Source organism: Oculina patagonica, chromosome 6 (genome assembly GCF_052425735.1).
Source record: "Oculina patagonica isolate OP01 chromosome 6, crgOcupat, whole genome shotgun sequence".
NCBI lineage: Eukaryota > Metazoa > Cnidaria > Anthozoa > Scleractinia > Oculinidae > Oculina > Oculina patagonica.
The window spans coordinates 14,464,964-14,478,491 of NC_135763.1; the positions used below are offsets into that span (position 1 = coordinate 14,464,964).

Below are 13,528 nucleotides of genomic sequence, written 5' to 3' on the forward strand. Positions count from 1 at the left end.
TGTGGGCTGACGATTTGTAAAATCTTCATTTAACTCTTTATTTGTACAAAACAAGTGGGCATTTTTGGGGAAAGCAATAAGAAACAGCCTTTACGGAGACTAATTAAAGCGCCTTTCTATGTTAGAAAAAGCACTTACTTTGACTGAACGAAAATGAGATCAACGTGGATAAGATGACAGAAGATGTGATTATGGTGCTTCCACGAACCCCCTTTTGTTCCAATTCCCATTTGTAAGTAATTCTTGTTAGAATCTCGCCTAATTACCTACCATATATAAGTTATGCTCCCTTGTTAAGTTATCATCACATGTCTAAAATAGAGCCGAAACGATATCATCTCTCGACCTTGTCTTCTTCATTTCCTACCCCCGTTGTAATAAATTTCGGAAAACATCCCATGGAAGTTCGCTAAAAAGAGAGTGCCCTTACGTCACAGGATCATTTTATCTTTCTTCAGCTGTCGCTGAACGCCAGATTTTCTCCAATTTCCGGAATTATTCTGATATCTTGTAGAGCTATTTCCTTTGGTTTGCCTTTTTCCATATTTCTTCTCGTAGTTAAACATTTCTTCCAACCCATTGTTGTTTCCTTGAAGCCTTGACGATAGCTTTGAACAAACGTAATACAGATAACTGGGTTAACTGTCGAAGATAAGTTAAACAAAACACGTGAAAGAGCCCAAAGTTCTTTTGAAAATGAACATTGACTTTCGTCTAAAACATACATAACCATAAACGGAATATTACAGATGTAAAATGCAGCAATGACGCAGAGAGTCATCTTAATTGCTTGCTGTTTCCTTTTATCTTTCTGATGCACTGATGAACCACGGAGGGTTTTGTCTTGTTTACGTAGAGTCATGGCTATAACGCAATATAACACTGTTACAGCAATCACTGGTCCGATGACAAAAAGGGCAGAACGCAGTATATCATACAGCTTGAACGAAAAGGAAGTACTCTTTAAATATGTGCAGATGATTTCTCCATTCTTTTTCACCAATTCATGCGCATACGCATCGACAGAGCTCATTATCACCGCCAAGATCCAAGTGAGACCAATAACAAAGGTACGAGATCTTGACGAGATCAGCGGGACTTTCATCGGAAAAACCACCGCAACAAATCGATCTAAAGCGATACAGAGCAGGCTTCCTGTAGAAACCGTAAATGAAGCGCGTCGGAGGAAACTGATTGCCTTGCAGGAAAATAATCCTGTGACACCGCCGATGGGCCACTGCATAGAACTGGACGCTATCTGTGCTAATCTTATGGGAATAACTGTTAATGGATATACGAAGTCGGAAAATGCCATATTGACAATAAAGTAGTTCGTCGTCTTCCTTAACTCTTTACGCTTGTACACAATGACGATAAGGAGAGCGTTGCCAACTAAACTGGACAGCAGAATGATGGAGAAGATAAGAAGGACACAAATTTTGACGGAGAAGGAGTAGCCAAAAACATCACATGCTTCACTGGCGTTGCTAAAATGTCCAGAATGGAATGTCCCATTCAACCAAAAAGACATTTTTCTTGGTAAAGGTGAAATCAAACAGGGTTTTTCTGTGTTTCATCCAAGGTTATTAACGATTTGAGTATCAGGAGTGTGTGAATAAACAATATGTACTGGCGAAATTGGAAGATACCCTGCAAAAAATTTAATGGCTATTAGCATATCCGCTTTTGTATGTAAAAAGTTGCCGGATGTATTATGTGTCTCATTTGTGCAGGTGCTGCCCAGGATACTGCAATATGTTTTGAATTAACCGTGTTTGAATGCAGTAGCACCGGTTTGATTTTTATGGCATGTTTTAAGAAGTTGAACTCGAATAATAACTTTTCTATAAACTAGTGCTCATTTTCTTTATAATCATGGTATACTGCAAATTATTTAAAGTTATCAACAGCTTTAAACCTAGCTTAGAGTTAAGCAACAGTGTACTTCAGACTCCAGTCCTAGACAGCTCAACAAAACTATTTTTGGCAGCACAATTCTAATTACAAGCTGTCTTTTTCTCACGAGTGGGTTCAGTTTGTCACAACAAAAATCCCGGGGGTCTCAAGGAAGCAATTTATTGGCAGGTATCCTGCCAGCTGACTAATAAGCCATGTTCGCAGATTAGACAGAATGATTCCCTTCATGAATGAAAAGGGAAGAAGGTTTTCTCCTATGTTGTGATCAGACCTCAAAAATATCTGCTCATAACATGTGGACCATAATTTCCGACTGAATTATCGTCTGTTCTCTTAAGCTTTGTATCGATATTTCAAAAATATGTGTGGTTTCCCACGTCCTTGAATTTCAGTTTTTGCTTGTAATTAAAAGACTTTGTACAATTCCTTGGGATAATCATGCTTTGCTGAAATTTAAATGGATAAAATCTTTAGGGAAGAACTTTAAAGTAGTATAAGGTAGCTCTTTGGGTTAAACAGCTAAGCTTTTTTTGAAGTAAGAACTAGCTATCTCAACAAAACTTTCTTGGTCAGAACTCGGAATAACTGCATCATTTTTAACATCAGTTACTTGTTTCAATTATCCAATCTATCTCTCACCTGTGGGATAGTTTTTAGTAAACACAACCGGCAGAAAGCAATATAGAAACAGCTTTTGCAGTAGCCAATTAAAGCACCTTTGCATTTTGTAAAAAGTAATTTACTTTGGCTGAACGGAAATTAGATCAACGCAGTATGCCTGTTCAAACGTTACCAAGGGTTAAACATTTCTTTCTTAAATGTTAAGTGCTGAGTGAAAAAAAAATATCTTGCAATAATCGATAAAACCGTTACTACATGCTCAGAAATTCAGAAAATGACACAATATGTTGTTCTTTAGTTTTCTGCAGGACTCCTATTTTCATTTGCAATAAGATTATTATTTGTTCTTCTCCAGCTATGTCCTTTTTAAAAACCTAAAAAACTAAACCTCGTTTGATGTGAATTTATTTTGACAGACTGAAACATGAATAAACTTGCAAAGATATTGTTTCGCGACACTGTTAAAAGCATGCTAAATATGAGATACCCATAACAATCAAGTTTGTTAGCTTTGACAAACTTTCGGAGCATCTCGGCGCCTTTCTCAAGTAATAATCGATTAAAGGAGTTGTTTTGTCATCTGAACTTTGGTCAGTTGTCTGAACCACGTGTTAAAATTTTCCGTAGAGGGCCGGGTTGAGCTTCGGGGCCTGGCAGTGAATTTCGATAACTTCCCGTATTCTTTTCTGAAATGGCCGTCTTCCCTTGTGATGATGACTGCATTTTCTGTGTTTAAGTGTTTAATTTGTGTCCTGTCTCTTTGAGGTGTTCCCCAACCGCGGAGAATGTTGGACTAGTGGTGTTGGAATGTTCCTCGGGTCTGATGTTTCGTCAATATGTTCTTTTTCTCGACGAATAGACTTTTTCCGCCCAACTTCTGTCACTGTACCTAAATTTGATATTTTTGAAAGACGAAGCATGTTGTATCCAGTACATCGATTTTTTCATCTCTACTAACTCTTTAGTTTAAGAACGTGGTCTAGCTTGTATATATTTGGAAGAACAACATAATTACAATCAAACTTCAGGATATTACATTGCCTGGTCACGTCGTGGACTTAGTAGTAGGTATTGGTCCTAAGTAGACCCAGCAATGATAGGTCAGTTAAGGACTTAGTAGAAATAGTTCCAACGGCATTTTTTTCCTCAGGAATAGTGCTAAGTCTTTTAATTTCCTTAACAGATTTGAATCCTCCTATGGATTTGATTGCTTTTATCCTTTGTACTACAGGATTGCTGTTCCCGGTCCGAAAGAGAAAATCGTATCGCTCACTTTTGAAAAGAAGTTTTTACTTAGTATGATGAAATTGACAACAACACTTAAATACAGCGCAAAAGTAAAATGTTAAAAAGGCTGATACGGATTCCTGGACAAATCACCGATATGATAAAAGTGCTTCCACCAAAACCCTCTTGTTCTTCTGAATTTCGAAAAAAATAAAACAGAACGCCATTCGAAAGTTCACGGCAAGAATTCTTAAACAATAGTGCCCTTACGTGTCAAATTCATTTAAACAAAAGGTTTATTTTGTCTTTCATCAGGTCTCGCTAAACGCGAGATTCTCGCCAATTCCCGGAATTATTCTGATATCTTGTAGATTTATTTCCTCTGGTTCGTCATTTTCCATGTTTTTTCCCGTAGTTAAACAGTTCTTCCAACACATAGTAACTTCTTTGAAGCCTTGACGATAGCTTTTAACAAAAGTCATACAGATTATTGGGTTAACTGTCGTAGATAAGTAAAACGTAACACGAACAAGAGCCCATAGCACTTTAGAGAATGAACACGATATCGTAATTTGAGACTCGTCGAAGAGTAACGAGATCAGCGTCGGAATATTACAGATGTAAAATGCAGCAATGACGCAGAGAGTCATCTTAATTGCTTGCTGTTTTCTTTGATCTTTTTGATGCACTGATGAACCACGAAGGGTTTTGTGTTTCTTACGAAGAGTCACGGCAATAACACAATATAACGTCGTTGTGGCAACCAATGGTGCCACGATAAAAAGGATTGTACGAACAAAATGATACCTTCTATATGAAAAGGCAGTGTTCTCCAAATATGTACAGATTGTTTCCTCATTTTTTTCCACCAACTTATACGCATAAAAATTAAGTGAGTTTACTGTCACCGCCAAGATCCAAATAGCGGCAATAGCAAAGGTACGAAATCTTGACGAGATCAGCTGGACTTTCATCGGGAAGACCACCGCCAGAAAGCGATCTAAAGCGATACAGACCAGGCTTCCTGTAGAAACAGCAAATGAAGTATGTCTCAGAAAGTTTATCACCTTACAAAGGATTAATCCTATCAGACCGCCGATAGGCCATTGCATCGAACTGGACACAATCTGTGCCAATCTTATAGGAATAATTGTTAAAGGATAGACGAAGTCTGAAACGGCCATATTGACAATAAAGTAGTTTGTCGTCTTCTTCAGTTCTTTACGCTTGTATACAATGACAATAATTAGTGCGTTCCCAAACAAACTGAACATCAAAATCATGGAGAAGACAAGAATCAAACCGATTCTGACGGAAAAAGAATTGTCTAAAACGTCACATGCTCCATTGCGCAGGCTAAATGTGGTGTTGCTGAAATTTTCAGGAGGGCTAAACGAATGGAAAGTCGCGTTCAACCAAACAGACATTTTAGTTGGCATATCTCAGACATAATTTTTCTGTTATCCTGCGAAAGGTATTCACGAAGTAAGTAACGTGAGACAGTTAATGAGATTTTCTAAGTAAGAGCCGATTTAATTAGTTTTTTCTCGCATGTGGTGTGCTTACTGAACAAATATAATTGCAAAAGCCTTATTACAAACAGACTGCTGTACAGCTTTACAGAAATCAATATAAAGTCACAGTTATGAGATATTTAATGAAGGCCATCATTTTAGGTTAAAAAACAAACATGCATATGTTTACTACGGAGACTCGACTGCCATAAAATATATTTGGCGTTGTCAAACGTTTGTCTATTATGATAAGTAAGGTTTTCTTTAATTTTACACTCAAGTATGAATAAACTATATCACTTCGCAAAAATGTTTTTGGAATATTATCATGTTTATACTGCAGAGGGTAGCCTTAAAGTAAAACCATGTTTTTATCTATATTAAGGTTAAACAATTGTGCGCTTCTTGAATTTAGAACAATTAAGGTAAAAATTTATTTTGGGCTGAAGTTTAATTATAAAGCAATAGCGACGCAGTTACAATTAAATCCAGTTTTATCTTACGTGTGGCTGCTAAAAAACTTCAATTAAAAGTTTGGGCTAGCTCAAATAAGAGTGCGGCCTTTGGAGAAAGCAATTAAAAGACAGCCTGTGTGGTAGCTGTATAAACCATCTCTGTTTGGCTTATCGATGGTAAAAAATAGTAGTTTCCTTTAAACCTTCGTTATGGGAATTTTTTCTCTATTTTAAAAACAATGAAAAACATATCTTTAACTTTTTTGGGAATTAACATCCGCTGCCAAAAATGTCACATCTATCTGTTCATAATATGATCGAAATAAATTAAATGATGCCTTTTTTTCTATTGTGCTGGCTTCTGATCAGTTTATTTTAGATTGCTAGGAACTGTTTGTGTTCGATGGCTGCATATTTCGTTGACTTTAAGCACAATCGTTTTAGAGGAACCGTTAAAGTGGCTTTGTGCTAAACAACAGGCAGCTCCAATCAGATCAATAACAGTATATTGGCAGTACTTTTATTCCTAGAAATTCCGGAAAGCATAGCCAGTTTAATTTATTCGTATCACTTGCATAGGAAAACTTCAGAAAAAGTAAGAAAAGCGGTGAAGGCCGAGGTCAGAGGGAGAGGGGAGGGTTAGTATTATGTTGTAACCTGTGACTGTTAGGCAGGTATACACTTAATTGAAGAAACATTGACCCTGTGAAAAGCATAAACCATGAACAATAAGACCGAATGGCATTCTGGGTAGACAGCCTTTGTAAGCCTAGTAATATTCCTGTATTGATAATCAAGATATTTTCTTCTTTTGGTGCCTTACGAGCATGATTTATGCCCAGGAGGGGGGGGGGGGGTACTCCGACTTGTAAATGACGGGGATGATCGAATGAAGGCAAAACTCAGGACCCAAAAAAATCCCTTACTCTTCCGACATTACCCCAAAAAATCCCTGGAACAAAAATGACCCCTAAAAAAAACCTTGTCAAATTACCCCTAAATTGCTAGGAGGGGCAATAACGCTCGTGTTTGTTTATTCCGTCATACCATAAATACGCCAAGGCCGTGCCAAATTACTTTAGTTTGTTTTTAATACCCAAAAAGATCCCCTATTTAAATCAAGTCACCCAAAAAAAATACTTGCCAAATCTTCTTACCCAAAAAAGTCCCAGAACGAAAAAAACCAAAAATCCTTCGATCATCCCCGTCATTTACAAGCCGGAGTACCCCCCTGGGGATTTATGCAACCTAGCTTATCATAATGTTTTTTCTGCCACCTATGAGGATTACTTTTTACGACTCCCCAGTAAAATTCCGGTCGCATCGCTTATGGCTTATGCTTTTCACGGGCCAACGTTTCTTCAATCAGGTATATTAAAATCTACGGTGAAACCTCGATTTAACGAACCTCTATATAAGACGTCCTCAGTATAACAAACGATATTTTTTGCGCAAGTAATTCAAAATATATGGAAAAGAATCTCGACATAACGAAGCCGCGCTATAGCGTACATATTTTGCCAGTTTCTTGACCCATCCTTATATTAAGGTTCCCCTGTAGTACAGTGGAACCCCGTTAATACGGACACCCAACGACACCCAAAAGTGTCCGTATTATGCGGGAGTCTGTGTCAACATTGCAGTAGCTGAGGGGAAAAGTCCCCTCTACTAATCGTGGACACCTAAGTAAAACCTAATTAATATAAAATAAATGAATTACAAAATATTAAAATTTAATACAAAGACTTCAGCATACAAATTTAAAGCAACAGAATGATGTTTATGCCTTAATTGTAACTTCAGTTCAAACTGAAGAAACGTTGTGCTCATTCAATGAGTCAAATGTCCACGCCGGTCAAACACCGGAAAAAAAACAGTTGTCAAGCATGACACGCAATTATGCCACTGTTTACTATGGGAGGCACGGTAGCCTAATGATTTGAGAGCGCCGGACTCCGGATCGAGCGGTCCGAGTTCGAGCCCCGGCCGGGGTCACTTGTGTTGTGTTCTTGGGCAAGACACTTTACTCTCATGGTGCCTCTCTCCACCCAGGTGTATAAATGGGTACCGGCGACATAATGCTGGGGAGGGGGAACTCTGCAATGGACTAGCATCCCATTCAGGGGGGGGGGGGTAGAAATATTCCTAGCCGCTTAATGCTACGGAAACCGGGATAAGCTCCGGCAGTGTGGGCCGCTTGGCTCGTGGCTTCTCCTTACTAATAAAAACGCGATAATCTGTACAAAATTTTCATTTTCTAGCAGGGTGCATTTAGCACCCAGTCGTTACAAATGAAAATGTACGGTGCAGAGATAATCAGCGACAGAAAAGTGTCCGTAAAGCGAAGTTAACTTTGTATGAGAAAGTTTCTCTTGGGTCACAGAAAAGTGTCCGTTGTCCGTATTAACGGGTGTCCGTATTAAGCGGGTTAATTGAAGTGAAAATGTATAAGCTTTTAGTCGGGACAAACGAATCTGTCCGTAATAAGGGGGTGTCCGTATTGCGGGGTTTTACTGTAGCATTGTTCTTGGAAACAAGACAAAAGCTTGTTATTATTAGATGCTTTTGCCACAAGGACATGTAGATTGATCATTTAAAGAGAAGTGATCTGAATGTTATGTTCTTCCGACTTGCAAGTTCGAATTTCTTGTTGCTCTCCGATTCTTGGACGTCATATTGGGCTGTGACTTGCCACAAGGTTCCTTTGAGAACAGCAAGAAAGCCTTGCGAAACCTGTTAAAAAATAAAGATATATTTATTTTTTGTAAGTTAACTGTCAGAAGTATTATAAAAACAAAAGAAGGCTACCTTATTCTTCTTGAGAAATTAACTTTAAACAACAGTTCTCAAACTCATTAATAATTCATCAAGTTGAAACATAAAAAAACATAACCGTGAAGGAGGTTTGAATATCCGGTCTTAATTAGCATAGATTTTTACGAATTTATTTATCATTTACTCCTTAGTTTTTGTTTCGATTGAGAAGATGTATTAAACACTCGAGACAGTGTTTCATCGGATATCAAAACACTTAAAAAATACTCCACTGCGCGTCGTATTTTCAACTCTCTTCTCGGAGTTTGGATATCCCGATGAAACAGTGTCGCTCGTGTTTGATATATTACATCAAAAATGATTTATTCCAGTTCTTCTTTGATATGTTTTGTTAAAAAGCTGTTGAGCATTTTCTTGGATACCTTATGCAGCCAATACCACTATGACGTTATACGTACCTGGACAGACGTTTAATTTGGCAATTTTTTACAACTTTTGGAAATAAACTCAGTTAGAGTAAGGTAAAAAAGATTGTCTTACTCTTTAAAAGCCTTTATCAAAATTAAACGAATTACGGCCTCCAAAGACGAGACAATTAGTTATTAACAACTTTCTATGAGGGCCGGAACTAATAAGCGTCAATAAGTATTATTATTATTATTCATTCAAAATATTTCTGTGTTTCTGATTGGCTTTCGATCCCCGGCTAATTCCAGCTATTCGGCTAGCGCCGACCAAATTTCGAAGAAATTCCAATTATTGGATCGCAACCGTCCAATATCAAAAATTATTATACATTGTAGTCACTATCTGTCTTCTTATTGGCTAAGAGCCTACAGTTAATTCGTGGAACTATTCCACGAATACCTTGAGAAAAAAGCATTCAGAAGCAGGACGACAAGTAGGAATTAGTAGGTCTAGAACGGTTGTAATCGTTTTAGCCTTTTTTTTTTTTTCAGAAAAACAATGTATAATAAAACAATTATTAAATTCGTTTTTTGTGATATCCGGAATAATCAAGATCTCGGTAAGTGTTATCAGCCTCAGCCTTCGGCTTCGGCTGATAACACTTACCTCGACCTTGATTATTCCGGACATCACAAAAACCTCATCCAATAACTGTTTATTATTGGATCGCAACCTCGTTCTTAAGGATGATTATCCGATCGCAACCTCGTTCCCAAGAACCGCTGACGTCACGCGACTGAACGGCTTTGCTGCCGAGCAGGTTGAAGAGCGAAAATGGCCGCTAGATTTGAGCATTACGAAGAGGTAAAATTTAAGGTTATTAGAAGACAAGGATAGTCAAAACACGGAAAGAGCAACGAAGGGGAGTCGATCGATTTTGGAAGCGTATCTTCAAGAGGAAAAGATCCCTGATCCAGCCACAGCGAAGGACTTGAAGCGGTTTTACGAAAATTCTACGTCAAAGTAAGCAAGCACGATGGAAACCTGTACTCGAAAACATCGCTTTGTGTCATCAGATTTAGCTTCAATAGACACTTCAAGCAAGTGCTAAATATCGACATTATAAAGGACAAGAAATTTAATGAAGGTAACCGAGTTTTTGAAGTTTAAATCAAATTTAGAAGCGAACGTTGTTGTGTATTTGTGTACTTTGCCTACTGTCAAAACCCTATAAAATTCGTTTTGTCCATTTGGAGCTCTGGAAATATTTTGAATCAATAATAGAACAATTATTGAACTCGGCTTTCGTATGATATGAAGAATTATGCAGATCTCGGAGGGTGTTATCCTCCTAAGTCTCATCCAATAATTGTTAAGTGTCCGATGCAGGTTATTGGGAGAGCAAGTGTGACTCGACATCTTTACAAATGTTCAAAACATCGAAACTGCTTCTAGCTGCTCACATAACAGATAAATAGGATCGATCATTTCTTGGACTAAATGAAACTTCAAAACGCGCGTTTTTCTTCAGAAAACAGGTTTTGAGAAGCTGGTAACTAGCGTTCATTGATCACAACGGCGGTATGTTTGCATGTATTAAAAGGAGGCCGCAGTTTCCTAACGACTGTCTCACAGGCATGAATAAAAGATTTGCTTATCATGGAAACTGCCACGTTTGTTGTTGAAAAGGAAAACATTGTGTTATTTTCGATAACCGACTATTTAAAATTTTGCTTGACACTGAATACTTACTGTCGGGACCCTTAAATGTTATGGTGTGATTAAATTTCTATCTGGAAATAAGAGAGATCATAAGATAGAAGACTTACCTTCGAGTCTTCAGTGAATAGATGATAGGATTCGCCATGCTATTCAAATGCATGAGAAAAAACGCAAGGAAATTAGACCATGTACCATGCATTTCGGCGATGCAGTGTAACAACATCGGCAACACGCCGAGACAAACAAAGGCCGCCACACTCAAGCCAATCGTCTTGGCAGTCCTTACATCGTTTTTAACTTGTTTTTCCACCGAACAGAATTTCGAGAGGCGCCTGTTTTGGACGCGCACTGTGCGCCATATGACAACCCCCATGATGAAAATGATCGCGAATGGAATCAGATAACCAGGAATGACAAAATACCTTCCGAATGTCTCCAAATACTCCATCCTGTACACCCGCACTGGAGCGTCACCATGATCAATGTCGAGCCCTAAGGTGAACATGCCATACGTATAGGCTGCTGCTAGGAGCCAAACAAATAGCACTGCTACCTTAGCCTTGTTGTTCGTTTTCCACGAATGGTAGCGGATGCCGTACACGATGGCTCCATAGCGATCCATTGTGAGCACGGTCAGACTGAACACACTTAAGTGCATGAACAGCACGTACCAAGTGACGATGAACCAGGAGATGGGACGACCTTTTAGGTAGGGCACTTTGCAGATGTACCACATGATCAAAAGAGGCATGTTGGTCAGTGCATTAAGAATGTCTATGACAGCTAAGTTCGCTATCAGAATATTGGGAACTGTTCGCAATGTCTTGAACCGGATGAGTAAAAGGCAAATTATACTGTTTCCAATGATAGATCCGATCATAACAACAGTAATCATTAACATGTGCGAGACTCGTTCTGCATCATGACAAGGGCATATTTGGCTTGTGCCGTTCATCGCTCATCTTAGCTCAAAGGAGCACGACTTCTACTGACAAGTCATCCTTTCAATTTCGTGCCTGTTAACTGGCAAAAAAATTGAGACACGACACTATCTGTTTTAGACTGCTCAGACACCGGCTGTTTATGGCACAATATCGCGAACAATATCAGTTCTTAATTTCCACTAAGACAACACTTACGGCAACTTCCACTGTCTGAATGAACAGCACTTAAAGCTAATGCTTGCTGTAATAATATTTATGAGCGTTTGTATCAGAATAACTTTAGAACCCGTTTATAGGAGCCGTATGAGCACGGCTGTGGAATAAGTCAAATATGGCTAATGACAATACGCTTATAAATAACTAAAAATTGCAGTTGAATTTAATCTAATCTATGTATTTCTTCCAGTTTCAATCTGTTCTCTGGCGAACGTGGAGCTGTCCTTGAAACAAGTCTAAATACTTCGTTTAGTATAATAAAGTAATTTGTTTTTGTTTATTTTATGTCTACAGTATTACACATTTGTGATATTGATTGGACATTCACCCATGCGTGTTACTTAGACACCGGCTTTCATAAGTCGTTATCATGAAAATTAGTAATATTTACGTCTATGTGTTAGAAGACCTACTTATTACAACTTCCAATATCCGAGTGTCGAATAGTTATTGTATAAAAACACAAAAAGATAAAATTGTCAAATTTTAAGGTAATTGTTAGTCAGTCATTCAAATTACTTTGGAAAACTCATAGCAAGAGCAGTACCGTTATTGTCACTGACATGTAAAGATGATGAGTCACCGGATGTCGTCATATCGTACTGTTGTTTCAAAGATGGTAACTTTGTCCGGTGGGTAGTTAAATCTCTTTTCAGCAGCTAAAAATATCTATCATTGTACATGTTCTACCATAAAGTGATATCCGCTGTTTGAATAACCCGGAAAGGGGTTAAAACAACTTTACAAGAAAACTGCACCTGGTGACGAAATTGTTATCGTGAGCCACTCAGTTCTATAAATAGCGTTAACTAGCATCGAAATTAGTATAGTCATTGTTGTTACCTAGACAAACAATTACAAATATACCTAACAAAATACAATATCGTGAACATTACTTAATCTAGCGGTTCCGATTTTTTCGAAAGATCAATCAATGTAGTAAGAAAAAATACATCCCCTCCCCCACACAGTTATGTACGAGCCAAGTATTTTCATTGTTCAGCCGGCTTGGCAAGCGACAGCCGATAATTACTTCTAACAACAAGAGCTTTTAGAACACCATCAAACAATTTCTCTCCTGTCGTGTGTAGTTTTCAACTTACTTAATACCTTTTAAGTAGCTGAACATTCGAGAAAAAGAAGGCAGAAACATTATAATCACAATGTGACGTATTTTAGAACACGTCATCATCGTCAACTTTATTAATTGTCAAGTGTCAAAAGGCCTTTAGCTGGTCACAAGTGGCTTGCTAATCGAGACACGTGCGTCGGCACTCCGCCCTCAGGCTCGAAATGCAGTCATTTCTTAAAATAATTCAAATGTTAAATTTACTTCATGGCAAAAAAATAATAGTCACGAATGACTTTGCATGGAAAAAGAACAGACTTAACTAAAAAATCGGTGAACACAATTCCATTCTTGTTGCTCTGGAATTCTTAGCTTGAAAAAGAACAACAAAAAGCATCGAAACGAAATCGGAATATTGTTAGACTTAGATTCGCGGTTTATTCCATGGAAAGTTATAAGTGATCTTAACAGAGATCAATAGCAACCGACACTATAGATAGATGAACTGTTAACTGAAAGACAATTTAAAAGATAGCTGTTCCATGGTTGCTTTGCCGACGTGTTTCTGTTTTTGATCAACAATAAACATACCGGTAAAGCGAATTAAGTAAACATCCTAAAAACGATTTCCAGACTTCAAATGTAACATTGAAGTTTCAA

General features: G+C 38.0%; 3 protein-coding genes across 3 annotated transcripts; all 3 read right to left on the reverse strand.

The window, feature by feature from the left end:
• Nucleotides 1–9: 9 nt before the first annotated feature.
• LOC144657365 (QRFP-like peptide receptor) lies at nucleotides 10–1,598 on the reverse strand. Its single transcript, XM_078517711.1, has one exon. The coding sequence runs from the start codon at nucleotides 1,529–1,531 to the stop codon at nucleotides 455–457; it is 1,077 nt and encodes a 358-aa protein (XP_078373837.1). The 5' UTR covers nucleotides 1,532–1,598; the 3' UTR covers nucleotides 10–454.
• Nucleotides 1,599–4,076: 2,478 nt separating this feature from the next.
• On the reverse strand, nucleotides 4,077–5,192 carry LOC144657879 (QRFP-like peptide receptor). The gene has a single exon (XM_078518236.1). The coding sequence runs from the start codon at nucleotides 5,190–5,192 to the stop codon at nucleotides 4,077–4,079; it is 1,116 nt and encodes a 371-aa protein (XP_078374362.1).
• Nucleotides 5,193–7,969: 2,777 nt separating this feature from the next.
• LOC144658524 (adenosine receptor A2b-like) lies at nucleotides 7,970–11,692 on the reverse strand. The gene is made up of 2 exons (XM_078518950.1): nucleotides 10,747–11,692; nucleotides 7,970–8,467 (listed from the first exon to the last, which is right to left on the reverse strand). Exons 1-2 carry the CDS (start codon nucleotides 11,592–11,594, stop codon nucleotides 8,350–8,352), a joined length of 966 nt encoding a protein of 321 aa, XP_078375076.1. The 5' UTR covers nucleotides 11,595–11,692; the 3' UTR covers nucleotides 7,970–8,349.
• Nucleotides 11,693–13,528: the final 1,836 nt, after the last annotated feature.

What these genes read in the sequence shown, in the direction of transcription:
- LOC144658524 (XM_078518950.1), bottom strand. Translation starts at nt 11,594, where the DNA reads ATGAACGGCACAAGCCAAATATGCCCTTGTCATGATGCAGAACGAGTC. An exon ending in TATTCACTGAAGACTCGAAG is followed by an intron (nt 8,468 to 10,746) that starts GTAAGTCTTCTA and finishes ATTTTTTAACAG; the next exon opens with GTTTCGCAAGGCTTTCTTGC.
- LOC144657879 (XM_078518236.1), bottom strand. Translation starts at nt 5,192, where the DNA reads ATGTCTGTTTGGTTGAACGCGACTTTCCATTCGTTTAGCCCTCCTGAA.
- LOC144657365 (XM_078517711.1), bottom strand. Translation starts at nt 1,531, where the DNA reads ATGTCTTTTTGGTTGAATGGGACATTCCATTCTGGACATTTTAGCAAC.